Source organism: Aphidius gifuensis, linkage group LG3 (genome assembly GCF_014905175.1).
Source record: "Aphidius gifuensis isolate YNYX2018 linkage group LG3, ASM1490517v1, whole genome shotgun sequence".
NCBI classification, from domain to species: domain Eukaryota; kingdom Metazoa; phylum Arthropoda; class Insecta; order Hymenoptera; family Braconidae; genus Aphidius; species Aphidius gifuensis.
The window spans coordinates 22,125,027-22,152,222 of NC_057790.1; the positions used below are offsets into that span (position 1 = coordinate 22,125,027).

At 26.1% G+C, this 27,196-nt stretch overlaps 1 protein-coding gene across 2 annotated transcripts; it reads right to left on the bottom strand.

The window, feature by feature from the left end:
• Positions 1-27,172, bottom strand: LOC122852884 (spectrin beta chain, non-erythrocytic 5). Of its 2 annotated transcripts, XM_044152977.1 has the most exons (8): positions 26,843-27,172; positions 17,843-18,096; positions 17,592-17,759; positions 13,368-13,593; positions 1,593-13,280; positions 1,362-1,433; positions 981-1,018; positions 506-895 (listed from the first exon to the last, which is right to left on the bottom strand). In XM_044152977.1, the coding sequence occupies exons 2-8, from the start codon at positions 17,960-17,962 to the stop codon at positions 650-652; spliced, it is 12,558 nt and encodes a 4,185-aa protein (XP_044008912.1). In that variant the 5' UTR covers positions 17,963-18,096; positions 26,843-27,172; the 3' UTR covers positions 506-649. The 2 variants fall into 2 exon arrangements, with proteins under 2 accessions (XP_044008913.1, XP_044008912.1); XM_044152978.1 differs by lacking the exon at positions 1,362-1,433 and having other exon boundaries at positions 1-895; positions 26,843-27,155.
• Between the last annotated feature and the right edge of the window lie 24 nt (positions 27,173-27,196).

A 27,196-nucleotide genomic window follows, 5' to 3' on the forward strand; every position in this document is an offset into this window, starting at 1 on the left:
TTAATTTTTCAAAATATTTATTTAATGAAGATATTCGATTTCAAATTTGTATACAATTAACAAATGATATTCATTGGCATTTAAATACATAATGTTCTTTGAATATCTGTAATTACCTAAACTAATATATTTTAATTATATTTTAACTTGAAATATTTTATTTTTTTTTATTTACCCTTTTTAATAATGTATTCTCAACAATTGCAACCAATTATTATTATTATTATTATTAAATGTTTTTTTTTTTTAATATTACATAAAAATTATTTTCATTTTAATTATTATAAATCTTTTTTTTTTCCATTTCTATTGTCTTGTTGGCATGTACATAAATATATTTTAATAATAGAAAAAACAGAAGTTAACATAATTAATTTAATTAATCGTGTTAGAAGAAAAAAAAAAAAATTGTTTTTTTATACAAATGCAATTAGAATGAACTAAAAAACATTTTAAATTGAAAAATCATAATATATATAATAAACATAAAAAAATAAAGTTATTATGTAAATTTGATTTTCAATTTACGTTTTGTATTTTTTTGATATTTAATTAAAATTAAATTTATACTCGAGTTATATTGATTATTGCATAATCAATGATATGTTAAGTATCAATTATTGATACTTATAAATTATTGATTATAATGCTACGATTGAGATGGCTTTTTTCGTCTTCCAAAGAAATTACTCAGTACTGAGCTTCTTTTGTAATCACGATCTTTACGTGAACTACCAGAACTTTGTTCACTTTCTGATCCACTTTCTGATGCTCTTCTTCCATCAACAACTGTTATATTTGTTGGTGTTACTGGTGATATTGCTGGTGGTGGTGCAACATATGGTGGTAAAGAATTTGGTCTACCAGTAAATGAATTCAACTGTGGTTGTGAAATCTAAAAAAAATATCAAAACATTATTATTTAATTTTAAAATATTAAAATAAACAAAAATGAAATCATATCAATTATTTATCTTTACCTGTCTCATATTATTATTTAAATTTGAATTTCCATATACTGTAACAGAAAATAAATTATACAAATAAATTAAAATAAAATTAGAATAATTTTAAAAAAACCACATCTTGCAATACCACCAAAAAACGAGACAAATTTTTCATCCATAAAAATAAAAGAAAAAAAAAATAATAAATAAACTCACATGCTGTTTAATCAAAGTATCATAATTCATAAATTATAAAAAAAAAAAAAACCAAGAAAAGAAAATAATATCCATAATAAGAGTTAAAATTGTTAGAAAATTGTTTGTTTGTTTTTTAAAAATTATAATCATGCGCAAGTGTTGAGAATGTTGAAATCCAAGGGTGCATGTATTGTGTGTATTATGTTGATGACTGACCAGGGTCATTTGTGTTCCATTGAGTCGTCTTGATTGTCGGTGGAATAGATGATGGCAGAGGCGGTGGATTTTCTACAAAATTATTGAGTTGAAATATTTTTTTTTTCTATAAATTAATTTACTAATAAATAAATAAATAATATACTATTTAAAAGCATTTGTTAATTTTGTGTATAGTGTTGTTCTAAATGACAACTATAAAATAATGTTAATAAAAATTATTAAATTTACCTGGTGAAGAATTGGTTATGTCCACACTACTTTGTCTATGCCAAGTATCATTATTAGGATAATGTCCAGAACCATTATGATTGAGTGTGGCACTTCTTTGTTGATATGATTGAGGTCTATTAATTGGCATAACATGATGATCAATATCATTTCTTCGAAATTGTACATTTTCTGTGCTTGGTGATCTTACTGGAACTGGTGGTGGTGCACCTCTTGGTGGAATTGGTGGACGTTCATTTGGTGCTTGTTGAAATTCTTTTTGTATTATTAATTTTTCTTGTTGAATAAATATTTGTTGTTGCTGTTGTTGCTGCTGCTGTTGTTGTCTATGTTTTTGTAAAAATTCAGTTTGTGTTTGTATTTGTGAATCTGATGTTCTTGATACTGTTACAAATTCTTGATTTGTTTTATCTCGTAATTGTTGATTTTGTCTATGCATTTGTAAAAATTCAACTTGAACATTACTTGTTCCATCAGTAACATCTCTACGTATTACAGAATTTTTTCTTTCTAATTCAGGTGTTGATGCTCTACTACTTCCAGTTGATATATTATCATCAATTTGCGTATCTGGTACTGGATTTTTAAGTCTATCATTATTTGCATCTTTTTGTGATTCATCATATCTTAATAGTTGTAAACTTGGTGGTAATTTTGCATGAAATGATATTTTATTAACCCAATCTTCCATTTCTTGTTGATTTGATGCTAAGAATAAAAATTCTGATCCATCAGTACATTTTAAACGAAATACATTTTTTTTCTTAGTATAATCATCAGCTTTTTCACAAATAGCATTAAATATTGTTATTGGTGCTGTTGCTGCTTTACTAAGTGAAAAATCATTATAATCTTTAAAGAAACAAAGTAATTGTCCACATAAAACAGTAAAATATTGTTTCCATGATCTAACTGCTGCTTTTTTACCACCACTTTGTAATTCATGTTTACGTTCAAGTAAACCTTGTAATTCAACTGGACTTAATGGATCCATTGTTTCCATTTTTTGATGTTTTCTAAAACTTTGTGTACGTCTACGTGTTGTAAAACTTGGTGTACGTTTTGGTTTTTTAGTATCAATTTTCATACTTTCAGCACGTTTAAGATCAGTTTGTGTTCTTTTTAAACGATCACCAAATACATGTGTTATACTATAAGATTTTGGACTTTGTGTATCATTATTTTTTTGTGCTATTGTATCATTTTTTAATGGTGATAATATATTAATTGATTCATGTGATTCAGATGTACCATTTATAATTATTTCATGATCATTATTAATATGTGGACTACCATCAATATTTCTTCTTCTTTCTTCTTCACGTTTTCTTTCTTCAGTAATACGTTGTACTTCTTTACGTTTTCTTTCTTCATATCTTGATTTTTCAATTCTTTCTTTTTCAGCTAATCTAGCAGCTAGTTCAACTTCTTGTTGTTTTTGGAATGCTTGTTCAAGCATTGTTATTCTTTTTAATGATTCAAATTTATCTTCTTGTGCTTCAATTGTTTTTTCAAAATCTTCATGTTTTCTAATTAAATCTTCAACTTGTGGTATTGTATCACCAAATTTACCATCATTTAACATTGGCTCACGGCTTATTATCCAATTTTCAAGTGTTTCAGCTTCTTGTTTAAACATTTGTGTATCTAAATTTTGTTCATAAATAAATTTACGTTGTTCCCATGTATCTGTTAATATTTGTTTTCTTTGTTCAAGTACTGATATTTTATCTTGTATTTCTTTAGCCAAAAAATGTCCTTGTTTTATTAAACCATCACCAACACTATAAAATTTTGTAAATGTATCTTGTCGTGCATCAATTTCTGATTTATATTCATTATGACGTGATATTAATATTTCAGCACCAGTTACATCACGTGCAAGTTCAGGTGCAGTTACTTTAGCAACCATTTCATTAATCCAAAATACTAAATCTCTATATTCATCAAAATATGCTTCAAGTTGTTCAGCTTGTGCTAATTTACTTCTTCTTTGTGCTGCTTTTTCAAGTAATTCATTCCAATTTTCATCAGCTTCTTCATGTTTAACAGCAATATGTTCTCTTGCATCAGGAAATAATTCAGCTAAACGTGATGCTTCAGCCATAACAGATTCAACTTGTTCTTTAACAGCACCTAAATCTGTTTCAAAACCTTGATGTTTACGTACTAATGCTTGTATTGTTTCAAGATCATGTCCATAACCATCAGAACTTAAACTTGCTTCTTTTTCTTGTATCCAAGCAATTGTTTCATCAGCTGTTCTATCAAACATATGTACTTGTTTTGCACCAGCTAATGCATCTTGTCTTGCATGTGCTAATTCTTTTAAATCATCCCATTGTTGTTTAATTTCATCAATTTTTTTATGTATTTTTGTTATCTCTGGATTCATTTCATTTATTAATTTTTCACCAACTTCAATTGTTTGTAATACACGACTTTCACTTGTTGTTAAACCAGCCAAAAAATTATCAAATATTTGTATTAAAAGTTCAACATGTTCAACATCACGTCCATAATCTTCAGATGCAGCAATTGTTGTTTGATCACTAATCCATTCATTAACTTCATCAGCTTGACGTATAAATTTAAATAATTTTTCACTCTCAAGTAATCTATGTAATCTAAAATCTTTAAGTTTTTGTAATTCTTTAAATTTTGTTATAATTTCATTTTGTTTATCAGCAATATTTGTACTATCAAAATGTTGACGATTTATTAATGAATGTGATAGCTTATTAACATTATCAATTGTATTTTCAAATGATGATAAATCACGTTCAAGTCCTTCTAATTTTTTTAATAATGATTGTACTGAATCTTCATCTTTTCCATAATCAGATGATGTTAATTGTGGATGTTTTTCTTTAATCCATTGTTCAGCTTCAACAGCTTCAGTATAAAATAATTGTGATTCAACAGCATCTAATAAACGTAACTTTCTAATATTTGCAATATTTTTAAGATGAATTAATTTTTTTTGTAATTCTTGCATTGATGTTTCAATTTTTTCACTTGCAAAATGTCCATTACGTACCATACCAGCAGCACGTCCAGCTAATGATGCAACAACTGGTTCACGTGATATTAATTCAGCTTCAAGTGTTTGATGTTTTTTTTGTAATCTTTGTACAGTCATTAAAGAATTACCAAGATCATCACTTGATGCAAATGTTTCTTTTTCTGTTAACCAATGAAGTTCATCCTCAACATCACGTGAAAATTGATGAAGTAATTTTGCATCTTCTAAATTATCACGTCTTATTTGTATTGGTTCTTGTAAACTATGATAACGATTAATACTTGCTTGTGCTCTTTCTTGTATTTCATCAGACATAAAATGATTTGTTTTTTGAAATAATGATGCTGTTTCTTTGATACTTTCACATGCCTCATTATGACCAAGTACATCATTCTCAAGATTTGTATGACGTTTTAATAAATTAGCAACACTTGAAAGATCTTTACCATGATCTTCTGATTGAAGTTGTGTTTCAATTTCATCCATCCATGTTTCAAATTCATCAAGTGTACGTCCAAATAATAATGCTTGATATGCATCATTTAAACGATTTTTTTTTAATTCACTAGCATCTTGAAGAATTCTCCATTCAGATTCTAAATCTTCAAGACGATCTTGAATTTCTTTTGTTGCATAATGATTATCTTCAATAAGATTTTTACCTTCATTCATAATTGCTCCAATTCTACCACGATTTGCCATTAATTCACCTTCAAATGCAACATGTTTTTGTATTTTACTTTGTAAATTTGTTGATTCACGATAATTTTCATCACCAGCAACTTGTTGTTTTTGATGTAACCAACCTTCAACTTCATAAATATTTCTAAGAAATTGATGTAATTGTTTACTTTCAATAAGTTTTTTCATTCTTGCTGATGAATTATTTTTTAATTTATCACGTCTACCACAAACAAGTGATAAACGTTGTTTTATTATTGCTGAATCATTTGAATTTTCAGAAATTATTGTATTTGCAAATATTTCTAATTCATCAATTCTACCAAGTTGTGATAATAACATTTTTTCAAATTCATTATGTTTTCTAATAAGTGTTTCAACACCAGATAATGATTCACCAAGATCATCATTATTAAGTACAGCTTCTTTAGCAGCAAGCCAATTATCAGCTTGATCAGCTTGTTCTTTAAATTGTTGAAAATGATATGCTTGCATTAATTTTTCTCTTTGATTAATCCATGCATCAACTAAATTATTTTTTAATTTTTCTAAATGTTCAATGTTATCTTTAACATCAGCATTAATTGCAACAAGTTTTTTACCATGTTCATTTAATAGCTTTATTGTATCTTGTCTTCCATCAATTTCAGCTTTTCTTTCTTGATGTAATTGTAGTAGAGCTTCAGCTTCAGATATTGTTGTTGGTGCTTCAGAATCATTCATTCTTTTAATTGTATCAAATATCCAAATTTCAACTTCATGTAAATCAGCTTTAAATTTATGTAATGTATATGCTTGATTTAATACATCACGTCTGTGTTTTGTTAAATGTTGTAAATTATTCCAATTTGATTGTAAGTTGTGGAGCATTAAATTAATTTGTTGTGAATTTTTTGGATATTTACCAGCTAAATTACGTGCTTCATTATCATGTTCTTTTAATTTACCTTCAATTGCTGTCATATCACGTTCCATAGCTTCTTGTTTACGTTGAAGATGTTCAACAGCAGCTAAATCTTTACCAACATCATTTGTATTCATAACAAGTGATTTTTCAGCAACTCTTTGACTTGTATCATCAATATCACGATTAAATAAATGTATTTCTAATGCACCACCAAGAATATTACGATATGCACTTAATGCACCTTGTAATGCTTTCCATTTATTATTAATATTATCACGACGTTGTTGAATTGGTTTTGAATCATTATTATCATTACTTTGTTTTATTAATTTTAATGCTAATGAATTAATTGTTTTAATTCTTGTATCATCAACTCTCATATCACTATCAACATCATCAAGTTTACGTTGTAAACTTAAACAATGTTCATAATCATTACCAGTATCACCAGCTTGTACCATCATTTCTTTATCACGTATCCAAGCTTCAATTTTTTCAACTTGATTATTAAATTCTAATATATCTTGTGCTTCTTCAAGACCTCTACCACGATTACCAGATGTCATTAATAATTTTTTCCATGTTGCATGTAATTGTTCAAGTTGATTTTTAATTTCATTACTTGATGGATGTTCTTGTGATAATAATTGTTCACCTTTTATACGTATTTCTTCAATACGACTTTGATTTGCTGCTAATTCAGCTTGAAAAGCTTGATGTTTTTGTAATTTTTTAATTTTATCTTCAAGACTTGATACTTCACCTTTTGATGCTTCAGCTTCAAGTTTTTTTTGTTTTTCATCAATCCATGATTCAGCTTCAGCAACATCACGTACAAATTGTGCATGTAAAAAGCTTGCTGCTAAACGTTGTTTTCTAGCATCACAAAGTTTACGTATTTTACTACGTTTTTCTGATACTTCTTTTAAACGTTTACCAATTGTTATTGAATCAAAATGATTTTGTGCTAGTAACTTATCACCATGTTCTTGTAATGCCATTAATTTTTCTTCTTGTGTTACTAATAATTTTTCAAATTCATTATGTTTTTTAACTTGTCCATCAACTTCTTCAACAGTCATACCAAAATTATCACCACTTAATGCAGCTTCTTGTGTTGCTGATAAATTATCAAGTTGTTTTGCATCACGTAAAAAGAAATGTAAATCAATTAATTGATCAAGATGTACTTTTTTAGTTTGCCATGCAATATGAAGTTTATGTCTTTCATCAAGTAATTGATTACATTTTTCTTCAACTTCTGGTGCAGCATAATGTCCAGTTTGTACCATTGCCTCACCAAGATCAAGTACACCACTAAAATTATCTTCTCTAGCTTCAATTTCACCTTTTAATGCTTCATGTTCAGCTTTAAGTATTTGTGCACTTGCTGCATCACGTACTTTATCCTCAGTTGATAATGTTGCTTTTAAACCAGCAACCCAATTCATTAAATCTCTAACTTGTGTTAAAAAACGTTGAAGATCACAACTTGCATGAAGTTGATCTTTTCTATGAGCTGATTTTTCTTTAAGTTCTTCCCAATTTGATAATACAAGTTGTTGTTGTTGATCAATATGTGATGCATTATTACCAGGATATAAAACTTGTAAACGTGATGCATCCTCAACAAGTACTTGTAATTGTGCTTGTAAAGCAAATAAATCATTTTCAAAACTTTCATGACGTCTTATTAATGCAAGAACTGAATTTAAATCACGACCAAGATCTTCAGGTAATGCTGCTTCTTTTTCTTGTATTCTTGATAATGCCTCAGCAACATCACGATGAAAACGATGAATTTCACCAGCTGCTTGAAGACGTTGTTCACGATGACGTAATAAATTAAGTAAATGTTGCCATGATTCACCAAGTTGTTCTTGACGTTTTTCAATATCTTGAATATATGGACTTTCATTTGTAATAAGTTTTTTAGCCAAGGCCTCACATTGATTAAATCTCTCTGAGCCAGCTTCAATTCTATGTTTAAAATCATTAAATTTAGCTTGAAGAATAAGTAAATGCTCATAATCTTGTCCATAATCTTCAGATGCAGCAGATTGTTCTTGTTCTTTAATCCATTGTTCTAATTCACGACTTTCAAGAAAATATTCATGACGATACATACTTTCCATTAATCTTTGTTGTCTTGTTATTGCTAATCTTTGTAATGCACGCATTTGTTGTGCAATAGCTTGTTGTTTACTTGATATTGCTTTACTATCTGGATGTTTAGCATTAATCATTGACGTTGCTGTGTGACCCATTTCTTTAACTATACCATCGTATGAATCTAATTCTAGCTCAACGGCCTTGTGTTTAGTTAGTAATTTTGTCGCAGCATCACGATCTCTTCCATGATCTGTTGAATTTAATACATCATTTTTTTCACTTAACCAACTTTCAACTTCACTAGCTTCAAAGAAAAATTCTTGTGCACGTAATGATAAATCAAGTGCACGACTACGTTCACCAGCTGTATCTTGTAATGATTTCCATGCATCATCAAGTCCCTGACAAAGTTCTTGTATTTTTTTTCTTTCTGGATGATTTTGATCAATTAATAATTGACCAGATGTTAATGTTTTATCAATCATTGGTTGATGTCCAATAATTTCAGCTTCTAATTTTTTATGTTTTTTATGTAATGTTTGTGCTTGATGTAAATTTTGTCCAAGTGTTGTTGATGATGCTTGTGGTAAATGATCATTTATCCAATGTAATTCAGCATCTAATTCAAAACCAAATTTATGAAAACGTAAACTTTCTTCAAGTGCTTCACGTCTTTTTTTTGCTGGTTCTTTAAGACTACGAAATTTTTTTTGTGTTGCTTGACTTGTATTTAATATATTTGGTGCATCAAAATGACCTTCATGTGCCATTTCTTCACCCATTGCAACAAGATCATCAACTTTTTGTTCCCATTGATACATATCAGTTTCAAGTATTTGATGTTTTTTTAATAATTCTTTACAACTTCTTAAATCAATACCAACTTGTTTACTTTGTAATGAATTTTCAATTTCTTCAAGTTTAAGTCTTGCATCTTCCATTGTTCTATTATAACCATGTTGTGATGCTGCTTGTCTTAATCTTCTTCCTTTTTCTAATGATAATTCAACAAGTTTATTCCATTTATTATTTAAATCTTCAAGTGTATGACCAACGTCATTTGAACGATAATTTTTTTCTGATATTAATGCTTTTCCTGCTTTATTAACAGCACGTAATTGACCCTCATTTGCTCTTAATTCTCTTTCAAATGCTTCATGTTTTTGTAATTTACGTTCAAGATTATTTAAATCTCTGTAATTTTCATCAGCAGCAATTTTCATTTTATCACCAAGCCAATCAGAAAGATCATCAACTTCAGCTGAAAATTTTTGATAATTTTCTGATGCTTTAAGTGCAGCAAAATGTATTTGTGCTGTTTCTTTAACAGCAATACGACGTGCAATAACTTGATTTCTTTTTTCATTAATAAATTCTTTTTCATAATGATTTTGTAATATTAATTTATCAGCTGTATCATTAAATACATTTAATCTATCATCTTGTGCATGTAATGTACTTTCAAATTTATGATGATTTTTTAATAATGCTTCAACATCATCAAGTGATTTACCAAGATCTGTAAATTCAAGAAATAGCTCATGTGCACTTGTTGTTGCTTCAATTTGATCAGCTTCACGATTAAACTGTTGTAGCTCAAGACATTGACGTAACCATTCTTCTTTATTATTCCAATCATTAACAACTTGTTGATAAAGACCATGTAATTTATCAAGACGTTCATTAACTTCATTTAAACCTGGATTTCTATTTAATAATTGTTTACCAAGTTGTTCAACTTCTCTAAATTCATCTTCATGTGTTTTAATATCATCACCAAATTCATTATGTATTTTTTGTAATTTTTCAGCTGTTGCAATATCTCTAACTGGTTCTTCAGCTTTCATTGAATCTTTAATATCATTTGCCCAATTAATAAGACTTTTTGAACTATTCATAAATATTTGTTGTCCAACAGCATCCTCAAGACGTGATCTACGTTCTTTAGCTTTTGTTTGTACTTTATTCCATAATGATTTAATTTCATTTTGTCGTGTATTAACATTATTATGTTCATTTGGATATGAACTTTTAACACTATTTGCTAATAAATTAACTTTTCTAACTTTTTCTTCAACTGGTGCTAATTCACGTTCTAAATGTTGATGTCTACGTTGTAATGCTTGTACTGTTTTTAAATCAGGACCAATTTCAGCAGTATCAAGTTGTGTTATTTTTTCATGCATCCAATCATTTGCTTCATCACATGTTCTATTAAATAATTCAACACTTGATGCACCCTCAAGACTTTTTTCTTTTTGTGCTTTAAGCCAATTTAAATGATCCCATAATTGATGTATATGTCGTTGTCTTGATTTAACTTTATCCAATTGACTATGTCCTTGTTTAACAAAATCATCAACAGCATTATCAATAGCCTCAACACGTTTACCAGATGCTGATAAATCAGTTAAAAATTTTTCATATTTTCTTTTAGCTGTTTCAACATTATCACGTGAATCATCAGCACGTAACATTTTTTCTTTATCTTTTATCCATTTTTCAAAATCATCACATTCACGATAAAAACCATATAATCTTATTGCATCTTCAAGTAATGCATGACGTTTTATTGCTAATTCATGTAATTCATTATATGTATCATTAATTTTTTTTTGTCGTTTTTCAACATTATCATTGTCATTAATAATTTTACGTTTTATTGGTTTAACTGTTGATTTAATTGATTTTGTACGTCTAACTGGTATTATTTGATTAACCATTTTAGTTTTTTTAACACGTTGTGTAACACGTACTTTTTCTTGTTTTTTAACTTGTACTTGTATGACTTTTGGTTCAATTTCACGTACATAATTTGCTGGTACAAAACCATCAGTACCATCAATTTTTCTAACATTCCACCAATCTGGATTTGTTTTATTAATAATAAACATTATTTCACCTTTAGCCATATGCATACCTTGTCCACTAAATGGATATAAACTTTTAACTTGTGGTACTAATCTATCTTCTAATATTGTACGTGGTTCAATACGTTCAATTATTTCATCAACCCATTCATCTTGTGGTACTAAACGTATTTCTTTACTCCATTCTTCTTGTTCAAGTTCAGCAACTGGTCTTGGATCAGCTGTTAATTCTAATGTTGATATACCAGCGTGTATTAATTTTTCAGCTTGTAAATTAAGTGATTGTACATCACCTTTATATGCATTTAATTCACCTTCAAGATCTTTATGACGTTGTAATAATGCTTGTGCACTTGGTTCATCAATACCATAATCAACAGATGCAACTAATGCCATTTTTTCATTCATCCATGAATCAGCTTCATTTGCATCAGCATAATATTGAAATGCTTCAACAGCATCATCAAGTTGTTTTTTTCGCAATGCTGATAATTCTTCAAGTACACGACAATGTTCTTGTAATGAATCAATACGATTTTTAATTTCAATTGATGATGAATGTTTATCTGATATTAACTTTTCACCAGCTGTACATAATTGTTCAGATTTTGGTCTACGTAATTTCATTTCATCTTGTAATGTTTTATGTTTTTGTTGTAATGATAATACAGCACGTAAATCTTTAGCTGATATACCAGCTTTACATATTCTTTGTTTTTCAACAAGCCATGATTCTTCATCTTCATGATCTTGTAAAAAATGATAAAAATTTCTTGCATCTTCAAGACGTCCTTTACGTTCTTTACTATTTTCAACAAGTTCATCATATGTTTTATTTAATAAATCAATTTTTTGTTGTAATAATGGTGTTTTATCATCTTTATTTGTTGATGATGTTTGTTGATTTAAATGTTGTAATGCATGTCTACCAAGACGACGTTGAGTTTCACCAAGTGCTGTTACTTGTAATTCTTGTAAACTATGTTTTTGTAATAAATCTTCAACACCTAATAAATGTGGTCCAACATCTGTACTTTGAAAATTAAATTGTAATTCTTGTATACTTGTTAATGTTGCATCAATTTCTCTCATTAATGACATTAATGATGATAATGATGATAAATTTAATTTATGATGATCAAGAAGTTTTATTAATTCTTTCCAACGTTCAAGTACTTCTTGTTCACGATTACGTACTCTTTCTAAACCATGATAATTTTCTTTAACAAGTTCTTCTGACATATTTGTTAAATCATGAAAACGTTCTTCACGTGCAAGTATATCAGCACTTATTGCTTCATGTTTTTTAACAGTTGCATCAACTTGTGATAAATTACTACCATAACGAGGATCAGATAATACTTGTATCATTTCTTTTAAATAACCTTCACGTAATACACTTTTTTTTTCAAATTTATAATTAAGTTGTTCAAGACGTTCTTGACGTAATAATTCAGCTCTTAATGATACTTCACGACGATGTTCAGCACGTTCAAGTTCAATCCAATTTCTTTCAATATCTCTTATTAATTGTCCTTCTTGTGGTATAAATGATGGTTGATTTAATGATTTTAATTGTGTATTTATATTAAAATAAAGTACTTCAATTTCTGATCTTTCTTTGTATTTTGGTGGTTTTTCAATTGTTCTGTATTGTTTAAATGATAATAATTCACGTTGTATGCCTTCTAATGAATTTGGAAAATCACGATTTTCAAGTTGCTTTATTTTTAATTTAATCCATTCTAATAATTTTGATGTTAATGAACCATAATTTATTTTCATATTATCAGCAGTCATAACTTGTCCAACAATATTTGCAATTCTTTTACCACTTTTTTTTTCATTTTTCATTCTTGCAAATGTATGATAATACGATGCAACATATGTCATTATTGATTTTTCATCTGGACGTTGTGTATCAACATCTTCAGCATCAAGAAGACGTGGTATACCAAGTTTATCATTTGCAGCATCAAATGCATAATTAAGATTATCAATATTTTTACCAACTTGTAAATCAGACCATGTTATAACATCTGGTCTATGGGCATGTATAAGAGCATTAAAACCAAGACCAGTTCGCCAGGATCCTATAAAATACAAAAAATTTATAATTTAATATACCTATAAGTATATTTTTAATTTTTAAAAAAATATTTAACTCTTCAATTATTTACCAGTAAAATCTTGAATATTAACATCTGGATATCCATTTGTTTTTCTTTGACACCATAATAAAAGTGCATCCTTGGCTGATTTTTTTTCACTGCTTTCATTTTCTTCATCAACATCAATCTCAATTTCCTGTATTTGAAAACGTAATATAATTGTCCATATGAGACCAAGTATCAATCTTGGATTTCCATCAACAATATCCTCGGCACCAATACTTTCCAGTCGTACCTTGAATAATATATATATATTTTAATTATTTTAACGACAAACATCATCAACAGTAATTTAGAAAATTAATCAAGATATAACTAACTATAAAAATTTTTTTATATTCTTGAATACTTTTTTTTTTATCTCAAAAAAAAGCCTTGAATTATAATTTCATGAGAATGAGTAATACAAATTCCAAATGAGTGAATATATTAACCAACGAATGGATCACAGAGTATAAAAGGCAGTCAAGTAAAATTAAATAAACAAGACAAACCGCAAAAAAAAAAAAAAAACATAAAATAAAAAAGATACTTAAGAAAAAAAATTTTAAAAAAAGGCATAATTTTTAAATAGGCAAAAAAAATATATGACGAAGGCAAAGCAAGATGTAAAAAACCAAAAAAAAAAAGCATTCTTCGTGACCATCTCAATTATTATTTTCTTGGAAGAAGAAGAATGCACAAAACGTTATTTTAAACATTCAAGAAAAACTTATCAGTTTAGTATTGCGGTAAAATTTTATTTGTAGAGAGGGAAAAAAAAAAAAGACAAAGAGAGAGAAGTTAAAGAAAAAAAAAAAAACCAAGTGTTGCATTTTACAAATATTTTTTAATATTTGAATGTATACAAGTTGGTGGAGGTGGTGGTTGAGTTTGTGTACACCAAGTTGAATCGCGGTTATTAGCGCGATCTTTGGAATGCAGTTTGATCGCTTATGCACCATATCAAGGCCACTGGAAAATGAAAATTAAAAATACTATTCTCTTTTTCTCTAAAAAAAAAAAATATTAATCACCAAAAAAAAAAAATGATGAATTAATATTTCGAGAAAATTAAAATAACAACAGTGAGCTGGTGTCATCAAACTGGGTCAAACATGCGAGACAAATATGTGATGACGTTTTATCATTGATTAATATTCAAATATGAAAAGTAAAAAAAATACAGACAGTTAATTTATATCTTATCAATTGAAATAATAATTTATGGAAACATATTAAGTCTGCACTTGTGCTGATGCCAACCATGCGTTGATTAAAAATGACAGAATGTTGTGTTAATATATCCGTTACTATTTTTTTATTTTTTTTTTCTATCGTGCAAGTAATTTAAAAATTTATATTTATAATAATAAATTCGAATATAAATTGCATACAATCACGTTGAAATTAAAATAAATATAAATATTATAAAAAAAAAGGTGTGTGTATGTTATTCTTTGAGTATCGTGGTGAGAATAAAAAATAAGTCAACCAGTGAGACCTTACGGTACTTGTCGTTAATAATCACATGCCTGAATGACATCAGTGCATTCCTATTTTTAGACTTTCACCGAGTAAGGTGAAACAAGTAATTATTTTGTCAATAATATTTTTTATTTTTATTCATTTGATTTTATACTTTTGTTGGAGTCATTGAACCAGACCATTTCGAAACTCGACAATTATAAATAAATATATTTGCTTGAAGAAAAATATTCAAGGTCTTTTTTTTTTTTCAAATAATTAGATTAAATTTTAACAGAACAATATCATAATCTAGTAGCTTCATTGCCACCAAGTTTATTTTTACCAAAACAAATAATTACTATTCTTTTAATTCTATTAATTTTTTATTTGTCAATAGTAGTTGGTTGATAGCTCAAGTAAATATCAATGATGACCTCGAGAAATCCACATTCCATTCAGCTGATAAAATAATGATCGTCACTCTTTATCAAAACATTAGTGACTTTATTATTTTTCATCATCTTTTGTGTTTATTTTTTTATTTTTGAATTTAACATTTTAATATAAAATTTAGATTAAACAATATGTTGAAAAATACATTTCATCAGACAAAAAGACTCTGAACTCTTTGGCTATTTATTTGTGCTTCTTGTATTATCTAGAAAACGACTTTATTTACGATCAACCAACACGTCAATGTCGTCACAAATAGATAATAATTTTTCTACAAATGCTTTTGTTTTTTTTTTTTTTCGTTTTTCTGTGTCTTGTCTTGTCATTCTCTGGGAATCTTTTTTTTTTTTTTTATTCATCATAATAAAATCAATTGAAAGAGTTGCATAAAAATAAAAAAAAATAGCCAACAACAACAACAACTTCTCGTCTACGTTCATCGACACCGACTGACGTTCTACTTCCGCTGTATTAGCGGTTTTTTTTTTTAAATTCTGTTTCTAAGTCCATGGACAGTTGTCGATTCTATCATATATGTTTGTAACGAGTCTGCAACTCTTGTCGTTCTTGGTATGTTTCTTACTTAACGTCTCTTCTTAGCTACACATGGATTGATAATCTATCTTCTTTATAAATAATTAAATAGACATATTAAAATATTTTTAAATTTAAAAAATATACACGATTTTATATTAAATCCTGACAATTATTCTCTTTTTTTTTTTAGTTTTGTTAATAAAGTTTTTAAATGTAGTTCTTCCTATTGCATGATAGACTTTCTCAAGTTGCTATTATTACAAGTTTTAATTTCACACACACAAAATATATAATTATGTGCATTGTCATTTTTAAATGATAAAATTCCATTCTTTATTTTATTTTTTCTTACTCTTACTTATTTTTATTATGATGAAAATGAAATTTATGATTAAATTTATGGTCAATAAGTAAGATTAACTCATTCATCATGATGATGACGATGATGATGGTGATTACAATGATTATAATGATAATCAATAAATTGATAATATCATATGTCAATATTAAATTGTACTCTCTGTACTTTTCTTGTTGTTCAAGAATCACGGTCTAGCAACTTTTACACGGTCACTGAACTCATCATTGCTGCACCAGTTCCATCTCTTTTTTTATTTTATTTTATTTTATTTCACCAATAATCATATATATTTAACATTTTTATTTTTTTTTCTTTTATTTATTTTTATTCTTATATTTTTTATCTTTATTTAAACATCACAGCTTCTTTCGTTTCGCCACTTTAAATTTATATTGCTCTTAAAATGTCCAAATAAAACTTCTACAATTTTTTTTTTTTTTTTCTTTTTTAAAATACATTTATGATACGACCTTTTGGCATGTTAAATTCCACTCAAGACATGATTAATAGGCTGTTAAATTTAAATTTCAATTATGAAAAAAAAAAAAAAATTATAAGTGAAAATAAAATATTGATCTTGAAAAATATATTTAATTATTTTAAAGCATCAAATTTTATTTTTATTTTATATAATTTATTCATTTTTTCAATTGAATAATTCATTCATAATAATACCGTTAAATATATTTAGTATTTTAATTCACAAATATATTTAAAATACTTTTTAAATTTCACATAATAAAAAAATAAAAAGAAAAAAAAAAAAGATTAACTTATTTTTATATGAAAAAATTGATAAATTATTTAAGTTTTTTCTTGTTAAATCATGCATCATCAACATGTTGATGTATAAGTTGACTAAAATTATATCATATTAATATTTTTTCAATATTATTTATAATAATTTTTGGTTTCTCTATTATTATTACTTGTTGATGGTCATCTACCTATGCGCTTTGATGATTTTTTTACTCATAAATATTATTGCAAATTTCATTACGCTTGGGTTGCTGTTGTTGTTGTTGTTGTTTTTCTATTTTTTCATCCGGTATATACATTGAATAATAATAAAGTAAAACGCATCGTCTACCATAAACCACCATTTGAATTTTGTTGTTAATATAAAAATTTATTTATATTTTAACTATTGCATGTTATTTTAAAACCCATTATGTCATAAGCCACCAAGCATAGAGGCCATTCATGAGAAGCTTTACACTTCAGGGGCTTTGACTTTAATTCGCGAAAAAAAAAATATATAAAACAGGTATTCAATCACGATATCTTAGGAGTTTATTAATTCTTTTAAAAAACTAGAACAATATTGACTTGTTGTTGTTGTTTAGATAAAAACAAAATGAAATATTGATAATAAAAAGAAAAAAAAAAAAAGCCACGTGATAAATTATGTAAATGATTAATAAAATATTTACCTTTGTGTGTAAAAATGCCAAAGATTTATTGACATTTTCAATTTTATGTACTCGCATACGTCCATTGTTTGGTTTTGCAAGTCTTTCACCAGATATTATTTCCAATAATTTTAAAAGTTTTTTTCCATCAGCAAGATCAGTAAATAAATCCTCAACTTCCATACGTGCCTGTTAATTAAATTAATATATATTATTTAATAATTAAATTATTTTTAATAATGTAATTATTATACTGGGTATATATTTTTTACCTTTAGTAAAAATGAATTTATCCATTTTGTAAATGTTTTTTTTTGTATATGAAGACGTTCTTCTTGCAGGGCTTTAATTCTGCCCTGCTCGAATTTAAGTACATCCTCACGTTGAGTCATTCTTCTTTGTATTTGGGTTGAATTATTGTAACGATTAAATCGTGACGACGACGACGACAACGAATTATATGATAAATTGTTGTAGATTTGTTGGGGTACGGCGTGTTGTTCAACGCCGGTCTCATACTGCGCCCCTAAAAAAATTAAAAATATATTTTATTAATCAAAAAATTCACTTCAATTATATTATCAAAATTATAAACTTGTATTTTATATTTTTAATTTTTTTTTTTTTTATCGTGCTGTATTTACGAGAGAACCATCAGAGCCAACCAACCTGTCTTCGAGGTGCTTAAAAAAATCTCAACTAATGATATTCGATATGGTTTTTTTTATGCCGGATAAAATAAATATCGTGGGATTATGATTTTTTACTTAATAAAAAATATCATAATTATTTAAATAAAAAAAAAAAAAGATAAGCTTTGAAAAAAATTATTTTTATTTTTTTTCTTTTGAATAAAAATTCTCTTGATAAGAAAAAAAAAAAAAAAAAAAAAGATAATAGAAAAATGAGTCATATGATGTTGTTTAAATTATTAACATTTGTTGGGAATATAATATAATTTTATAAATTACAAAATATGTCTAAATGTTTACTATGAAGATGACGTCGTCAAGCATGACGAGCTGGTAATTTTTACTCCCATGTTGTACAACACGTGCGAGTACAAAAACTTCTTGGGTTACAGCAAAAAAAATGATGATGATGATGACAAGATAATAATGAGAAATTTTTTTTTTTGTTTTAAATGCAATTAGAGGTGTAAAATATATATAAAATATAATTAATATAAAAAAACAATATCGTTTTTGTTTTTTTTGAATTAATTAATATATTTTGATTTGATTGATTGACTTACATTCATTGAGATTCATATGATTCATTTCATTGTAAAATTGAGTATATGGATTATGCCTGTCTTCTCGTCTGGGTCGACCGTAATAATGATACGGCATTTTTAAATTGAATTATTTTTTTAATTTAATCACTAAACTGCATTTATTTAAATTCAATGTTATTGATTAATAAAAAGTAAACTAGTTATTGAAAAATTATAAAATAATTAGTCAATAATTTATAGATTAGTCATCAAACATAAAAAAAAGTTTCAAGTTTTATTTGTTAAACCGAGGACACTTCTAATGCGTTTGAAAACTGTTGTACAACTAATTTGAGCGTATATTTTTGAGTTAGCTAAAGTCCACTAACTCGGTTCTTATCATTATGTTTATGTATTGGTATTTTTTTTTTTTAAGGTGAAAACAAATGCAATGGTTTTGTATATATACATAAGACATACAGGTGTATTAGTGAGAATGAAAAAAATATCTGGGAGTGTGACACATTGCTATTGAACACTATACAAAATGACAAATCATAAAAAAAAAAAAAAAGAAAAAAAATCAAAGATAAGATGATTGTCTAATAATAAAAAATAAAAAAAAAAAAACCTGACTCTTTTTAAGGTGAATAGTTTAAGCAACTTTATAAATAAATTTTTCTTTTTTTAAATAATTATTCGATTACTGATTAAAAAACAAAAAAAGATTTTTATTTTTTTTGTGTATTTCTACAAAATTATTAAATAATTTTTTTTCTTTTTTTAATTATTTACTATTACAATGATTAATTTATTTTATAATAAAAAATAATTTACAATAATATTTAGCAAAAAACAAACATACAAGAAAAATAAATTTGATTTAAAAAAAAAAACGAGTTTTTCAAGTTTTTCATTTTAAAATAAATATAAGAAATATTTATTTTGCTTTGATAAATAAAAATTTCACAATGACAAGAATTTAAAAAATTTATAAATCGAATATTTTTTAATGGTTGAGTGAAAAAAAAAAAAAAGAGTTGTGTGAATTTAACGAAGCGATGTTTGACGGAATCGCATGGATGACCTCGCGGTTGCTGTATAAGGTGCAGTCGAGAAAGAGGAAGTAAATATTACAATATATATATGGTTGTGTTTTTAAAATGAGGAGAAAATCTGAGTAAGTCATAATAAAAATATAAAAGTAGGTATAAATAAAAAAAAATGAATAAAAAATTTGGCATATATATTGATAAATTTCTATAGAAAATTTTTTTCAATTTTGACCATATTGAATCGCATCATCACCATTATCATCACATTATTATCATACAGATGTTATTTTTTTTTGTTATTTATATGTTACTTGTTTTTTAAATTTATTTATTATTATTATTATTTTGATTCTTGATGTTTATCAGGATGTTGCACGATGCTACACAAGCGGAAATACGGTGTACGAATCGAGTTTGTCAGCTTGTCAGAATGAATGGTTTATGTTGGAGTAAATTTACACGAGAATGACCATAATGATATTTGAGATGTCAACCATATATTTTTTTTTTTAATAAATAGTGTCAATTACAAAAAAAAATTATATTATTTTTGTTGTATTGACATTGTTGACTTCATTGAAACACACGGGGAAAATTTAAAAAAAAGCAATAAAATTTCTATCATTAAACGTTGAAAAAAAGTCGGGTTATTTTTGAAAAATAATTTTTAAAATTAATCCTACAAATAAGTACGTATTTTAACGAACCAAATGAAAAAAAAATTAGTCGAAAATGTTTACTTGTTAACGCGGAGGATCGAATTATCAATTTGTAAATTTTTTTGTATTATTTTGCGCAATCATCATCATCATCATCATCATCGCGGTATTACTTTGTATATTTTTTTTATAGTATTGACTCAATGGCAGACAACATTATTTATCAATTATTCATTATTAAATATAAATTAATAATAAAAAATTACATCATCAATTATTTTTAGCTGTTTTGTCGTTGTTGAAGGATTTTTTTTTTTATTTTTTTCTACCAGGAAAAATTGTATTTCTTATCGTGTGAATAAAGAATGCACACATCATCATCGATTTTTATTATCTCTCACATATAAACAGTAGTGTAAACTTTAACAACATGATACACAGTATGCACCTTCGATTTATATTTATTTTATGATATATATATGTTATATATTTATTTATTTATTCGTCAAATATTGCATTTTTATTTTAGTATTTTTTATTTGCACACAAGCAATGATATATATCATTTTAAGTTGAAAAAAATATTGTAATATATATTTTTTTTGATACGAGTTATTGCAATATTCGTCTTTTATTAATTTTTTATTATTGTTATGAATTTTTTTTTCTTATTAAGCTGTCATACATCAACTGTATGTATCTTCCCTTCGAGAGATAAGCTAAGTAGCTTATTGAAATTCGATATATCATGATAAATTGACTGTTGACTAATTCAAAGAGACTTTATATATATTGAAAAATAAATAAATAAATAAAAGCAACTCAACAATATTCTAAATAAATAATTATTATATTATTTAAATAATTTTGTAATAATTAGCAAAACAATCATGTGAAAGAAAAAAATATAAATAATTTTTTTTTTTTTCTCTTTTTCAAATAGTCTTGTTTACTATTGTTTAAACAATTGTAATTACATAGACAATTGTTTTTTTTTTTTTTTCCTCAAAGTATGGTGTGAGGTCTCGCGCCTATATTTAGTCATAAATTTTTGCCACGTAATCGAAATATAATACAATTTCGAATTTAAAAAAAAAATGATAAATACATATTGAAATGTGTACTTAACAATATGACATGACGCAATATTTTTTTGTGCATCATTGACAAGTGATATCACATCCGTTAATTTTTTTTTAAAAAACAATTTCATACTGTCTCGTAAAAAAAAAGAAGATATAAAAAATTATTATTATGAGCTAAATTACTCAACGAAATTTTTAGCCTTTATTATATTTTTTTTTTTGCTGAGACTAAACATTCTTTTGGTATAAAAGAAAATAATAATAATAAAATAAATAAATAAAATTTTTTGGTATTTTTAAGAGAGTGAGGAGAGTAACCATATGACATTTTTTTCCCGGATGTGGTTGGATATTTTTTTGACGAAAATATTTAACAGTTTATCAGACTAAACAAACTTTTGAATATAAATAATTTATAAAATAAAAAAAAAAAATAAATATTCTATAGTTTTTATATTTTTTAAATTAACTAAATAAAGTAGAGTTTGGAATTGAATTTGAAAAAATAAGACGAAAAAAAATAGTGATTAAATTTGATGTCTTTTTTAACTAGTTAAATTTACTTGAAAAATTATCAAAAAATTATTAAATTTTGTTTATTTAATGCTCAATAATATAGATGAAAAAAATAAATAAATAAAAATAATTTATAAAATTGAGCAACAAGTTTAAATAAGACATTAATTTGATATAAAATTGGAGTATCAACTACCTAAGTAAATAAATAAACAAATTTAAAAAAGTATATAAAATCTTTTTTTTTTTTCTTGACCTGCTACACGTCTCTCTGAATATTCAATCAATTAAATCATTCACGTATCGGATATTTAATTGATACTTATCATCAATATATATAAATACACATAAAAATATTTCATGGTAGACAAATAAATAATGAATGAGGTCAAATTTAAAATTTCGAATTGCGTTTTAAATGAATCACGGTAAAAGTTTTCTTTCACTTGCCGCCCAGTCATAATTGAGCACTTGGTAAAATTTAAAAAAATACATAATTAAATAATAATGATAATTTGTTATCATATAAGTTAAATGGTCTCTTTAATAATATACTTAAAAATATATAAATAAAATTAATCGAAAGAAATAGAAAAGCTAAAATGTCAAAGAGGCTGATAAATTTTGTTTTTTCGAATAAATAATAAATTAATGCGAATTGACCTAATTATGTTTTTTTTTTTAATGAAAAATATTGATATTGATTAATATACAAAGTATCTTTATCATTGTGAAGTTTTATATTTAAAAAAAAAAAATGAAAATAAATGTGTCTTTTACGTTCACCACCAAGTTGTGCATTCCAATCTCGTCAGAAAGGATTAGAGATTATTATTCCCAGGCAATATTACGATATATAATATTTTATAATGCAGACGTTCATATTTTTCCACTTAAATCATATATATAAGTTTCACAAGAGCGCATTCATTATCGAATACTTATGGCCTGGCTTTTCTTAGCATGGAGAATCAAGCAGCTATCATCGATCAACAAGACGTGTTATAAAAAAAAAAAAGTTATATTATATATAAAAAAACAAGTAGTGATATTATAACAAATATCTCAGACTTAGTGTCCTTTAACAGTTATTGGTTATTTAGAAATAATAATAAACTTTATCACGCAAAATAACGTGGGTAATAAAAAAAAAAATAAATAAAAATTACGCGAACTGATAATTACATCCTACATTTACAGATAAACATTTTTGCATGATTTTTATTTCTTTACACTGGGTTAAATACTAACTTAATTTTGAGTTAAATTTAAAAAATTAATTTCAGTAAATAACAATAAATAATTGACAATAAAAATTAAAAAAAATCTGTTGATATAAATGTGGAAAAAAATAAAAATATCAACAAGTAATTATTGATTGTTTATTTGGGTCATTTTTAAATAATAATTTTTAAAATTAATCACAAAATTAAGTCTACATTTTAACTAACCCAATGCAAAAAAAAAAAAGTTAAAAATTTTAAATTTTAAACGTGTGTACAACCGCAAAATAACAACTCCAATATTTTTTTTAGAGAACATTTTTATGTCCTCAAGGTCAATACATCAGACTGAAACGTCATGTTAATAATAAATGTTCAGTAAGATTAAAGTAACAAAAAAAAAATAATAAATAAATTAATGACAAAAATAAAATAAAAATGATAAAAAAAAAAAACCCCCCCAGCATTAATATGAGTGTGTGTGTTCATTAACGCTTAAATCTCCAGTCTGTGAAAGTCAAGCAAACGAAATCTGCTGAGTTTCTAAAACTTTGGTATTCTATATACGAGATAGTAATATCCACACACATACATATCGAATAGTATTTCAACAAAACGACCATTACAACAACAACCAAACGACAACGGACACTGCATTAATATATATATTCTGTAAACTGAACTTTCTAATTTGTCGGCATTGCAATTTTTATTATTTAGATAAATAAATAACAAAAAAAAAAAAAGAAAATAAAACAGGTACATGTGTGACTTTGGTGTATCAAGATGAGGTGAAAGTGCCAATGCTAAATATCATAATAATAATAACGCTATATTTAATAATGAATAATAAAAAAAATATATATATTTTTTTTTAAATGAACACACAAGATGTTGTCATTTGAGTCTTTTGAGATGATGATCATAATAATACCACAGTGTTATTTGATAACAAGTATTTATTATGCATGTGTACATACAGCCAAGCAAACATTAAAAACAAGATTTTAAATTATTAAAAAACAACGTCATCATAATAATTTTTCTAGTTGAATTAATTTAATAAAAAAAATATATATCAAAGAAATATCATATACCGTAAGCATTAGTGTTTTTATCATGATGTTCCAATTACTTTAATTAGTCAACATAATTAACAGTAACTTTAAGGTAACAAAATTTAAGAAAAAATAATTTATTTTTATATTATTTCCGGTTTTAAATATGTTTATTAATTTTTTTTTTTTTTTAAATAATAATTTTAAGCGTGGGATATTGTCAACGAGCTGCGGGAATAGTTGTAAAATAAGTAGGAAGAAAGAATCAAGAAGATGATGATGAAGAAGAATACTTTTGTCGAGGTCGTTTGTACGCTTCTAAAGGCCGATAGAAAGTATTACTACGAGGAAACAGCACGATATACATTCCCAAGTGTGCGACTACTGACAATTTAGCATTCTTGGTGAGGTCGAGGCTTTTTCAACCAACATATTAAACAAGTTTTTACATTTTTTTTTTTTTTTATTTTATTTTTCAATTAATATTAACTTACAACGTACAAGTTGAGGCTAATAGATATGAACTTTTCTGAATTCTGAACGTCTGATTTTTGCTTTTTTATATTCGAGCAATATGCCAAATGAGACAAATGCATGTTTATTTTATTTTTTGCTTTTTTAATTCCTTGATTTTTCCACAACATCAATAAAGCTGTCACCAATCATCATGATATAAATAATAATAATAATATAAAATTATCTCAATTTTTTTATTTAATGTTCATCCATCCACAGTTGAAATAAAAAAAAATTAAATACATGGTATTATTTAATCTTGAATTAAACTAATAAATCAGAGTAATCTTTGAAGGACAAAATGAAGTTGTTACAACTGATAAGACAATAATTAAAAATGAAAAAATAACTAGTTTTATTTAATTTGATATTAATATTTGACATAGTTTAAAATTGAATTAGTTTACGAGGGTGTTTCTTGGAAATTTGGCAGGAAGGGTACCATGTGGTCCACAAATAAACCAAACAATTTATGTGTTTGCCATATGTGTATGCGTATTTGGGTATATCTCTCAATACGATGAGCAAAAAAAAAAAAATTATATATAAAATATAAAGGAGCGGCAGGAAAAAGAAGAAAAAATAATAAAAAAAAAAATCGTCCAACAGTTGGGTGAGTTTTACTCATGTCGATGCCCAGGACTTGAATCCAATTTATCTGTCCTTTTTCATCATCTTCATTATATTATCTTATCCATCTTTGTTTTCAAGTAGTGAGTGAGATAAAACACAAGTCCCACGAGGGCCCAGTTAAATGATAAATAAAGATAAAATACACAAGTTAAAGCAAGATAAAAGACAACCACCACATAACCCAAGCGGTCCAGCAACTCTACACTAAAATCCTTTTCTCAGTGAGCACACATACACGCATATATTGAAAAATTTACTCACAACATTCGCACAATTTTGTTTTTTTTTATATTTAATTTTTTTTATTCATTGTACGTTGATGTTTGTATGGCGTACAATTGTGTACACGTTGAAGGGCAAAAGAGAATAAAAGTAAGCATGCTTGAAAGACAGACAGAGACATTAGAAAAATAAATAATTAATATAAAAAATTAAATAGAAATAGAAAGAAAAAAAAAATAATAATAAGGACCACATATTGTCTTGAAATTTTTTTAAATAAAAATTATAAAAAAACATAAATTTAGGGTTAATAATTTTTCGATAATTGTTTATGCAAGTGTGATGTTGTTTTAATGCTTCACACAAAAATATTTATAATTTTTTTCGATAAAATAAATGTTTATTTGTTTATTTAAATATTATTATTATATTGGAGTTATTGGGATGCTACAGAAACGGTTATTTTGACCTCGAAGGGTACGAGAAGATCGTCCCATGCGAGTTAGTCCCCTTTTTTCTTCTCTCTTTGCCTTCGATCCTTGGAATTTCAATTGTATGCGAGAGACTTTAATCGCATTTTTTATTTAATACACAATGACGCCAGGGTAATCTTCAACACCAGACGCCACTGATATATATTTTTTTTTTAATTTTATTCAATGATAATAAACATTTGTCTTCAAATCATAATATGTTATTTTAATATTTACTTGATGATATTAATTTATTTATACTGAGCATAAAAAAAAAAAGAATCTTGAGTCTATTTACATTGTTTTTTATTTTTTTTTTCTCAAGAATCAGTAATTTATATGCTCTTTTATTTGGGGGGAAGGGAGCAAAAAGAGAAAATGAAAAGTTGAATTTTTTTTTAGGGGGCTTGTGCCCCCACGTGTTTCTACTCTAATATTTATGTCTTTTCCAGGAAGACACATAAAAAGTAACAAATGTCACGCACAAATTATCCTTAGAAAAAAAAACATAATAATAATAATAAAAGTTGAAGAAATAGCTAATTTGTAAAATTTTTGGAGGTAAATTTGGTTGGCTTGATATTTTGAGTTAATTGTAAAAAAAAACAATACGTACCTTCCTACGGTTTCATAAAAATTTATCCAAAATAATGGTGATATGATCCTCGACAAACAACAACAAAAAATATGTATATCCTTAATTTTTTAACAGTAAAAAAACAAAATACACAAACAAACACAAAACAAGTAACACAAATTATAAACAAAACTTTTTTTAATTAATATTTTTTGATTATTAACACCGTTGATATTTAAAAATTGATATTATAAATTATATATATATATGTATTTTTTTTTATATTTGAGAGACAAAATATTGAGGCACCATTTGTCTCGCGCGTGCGTTAGTTTCCACGTTACAACTGCGCGTTCACGAGCAACAACTGAGAAATTGTCGGTGTGGTGGCAA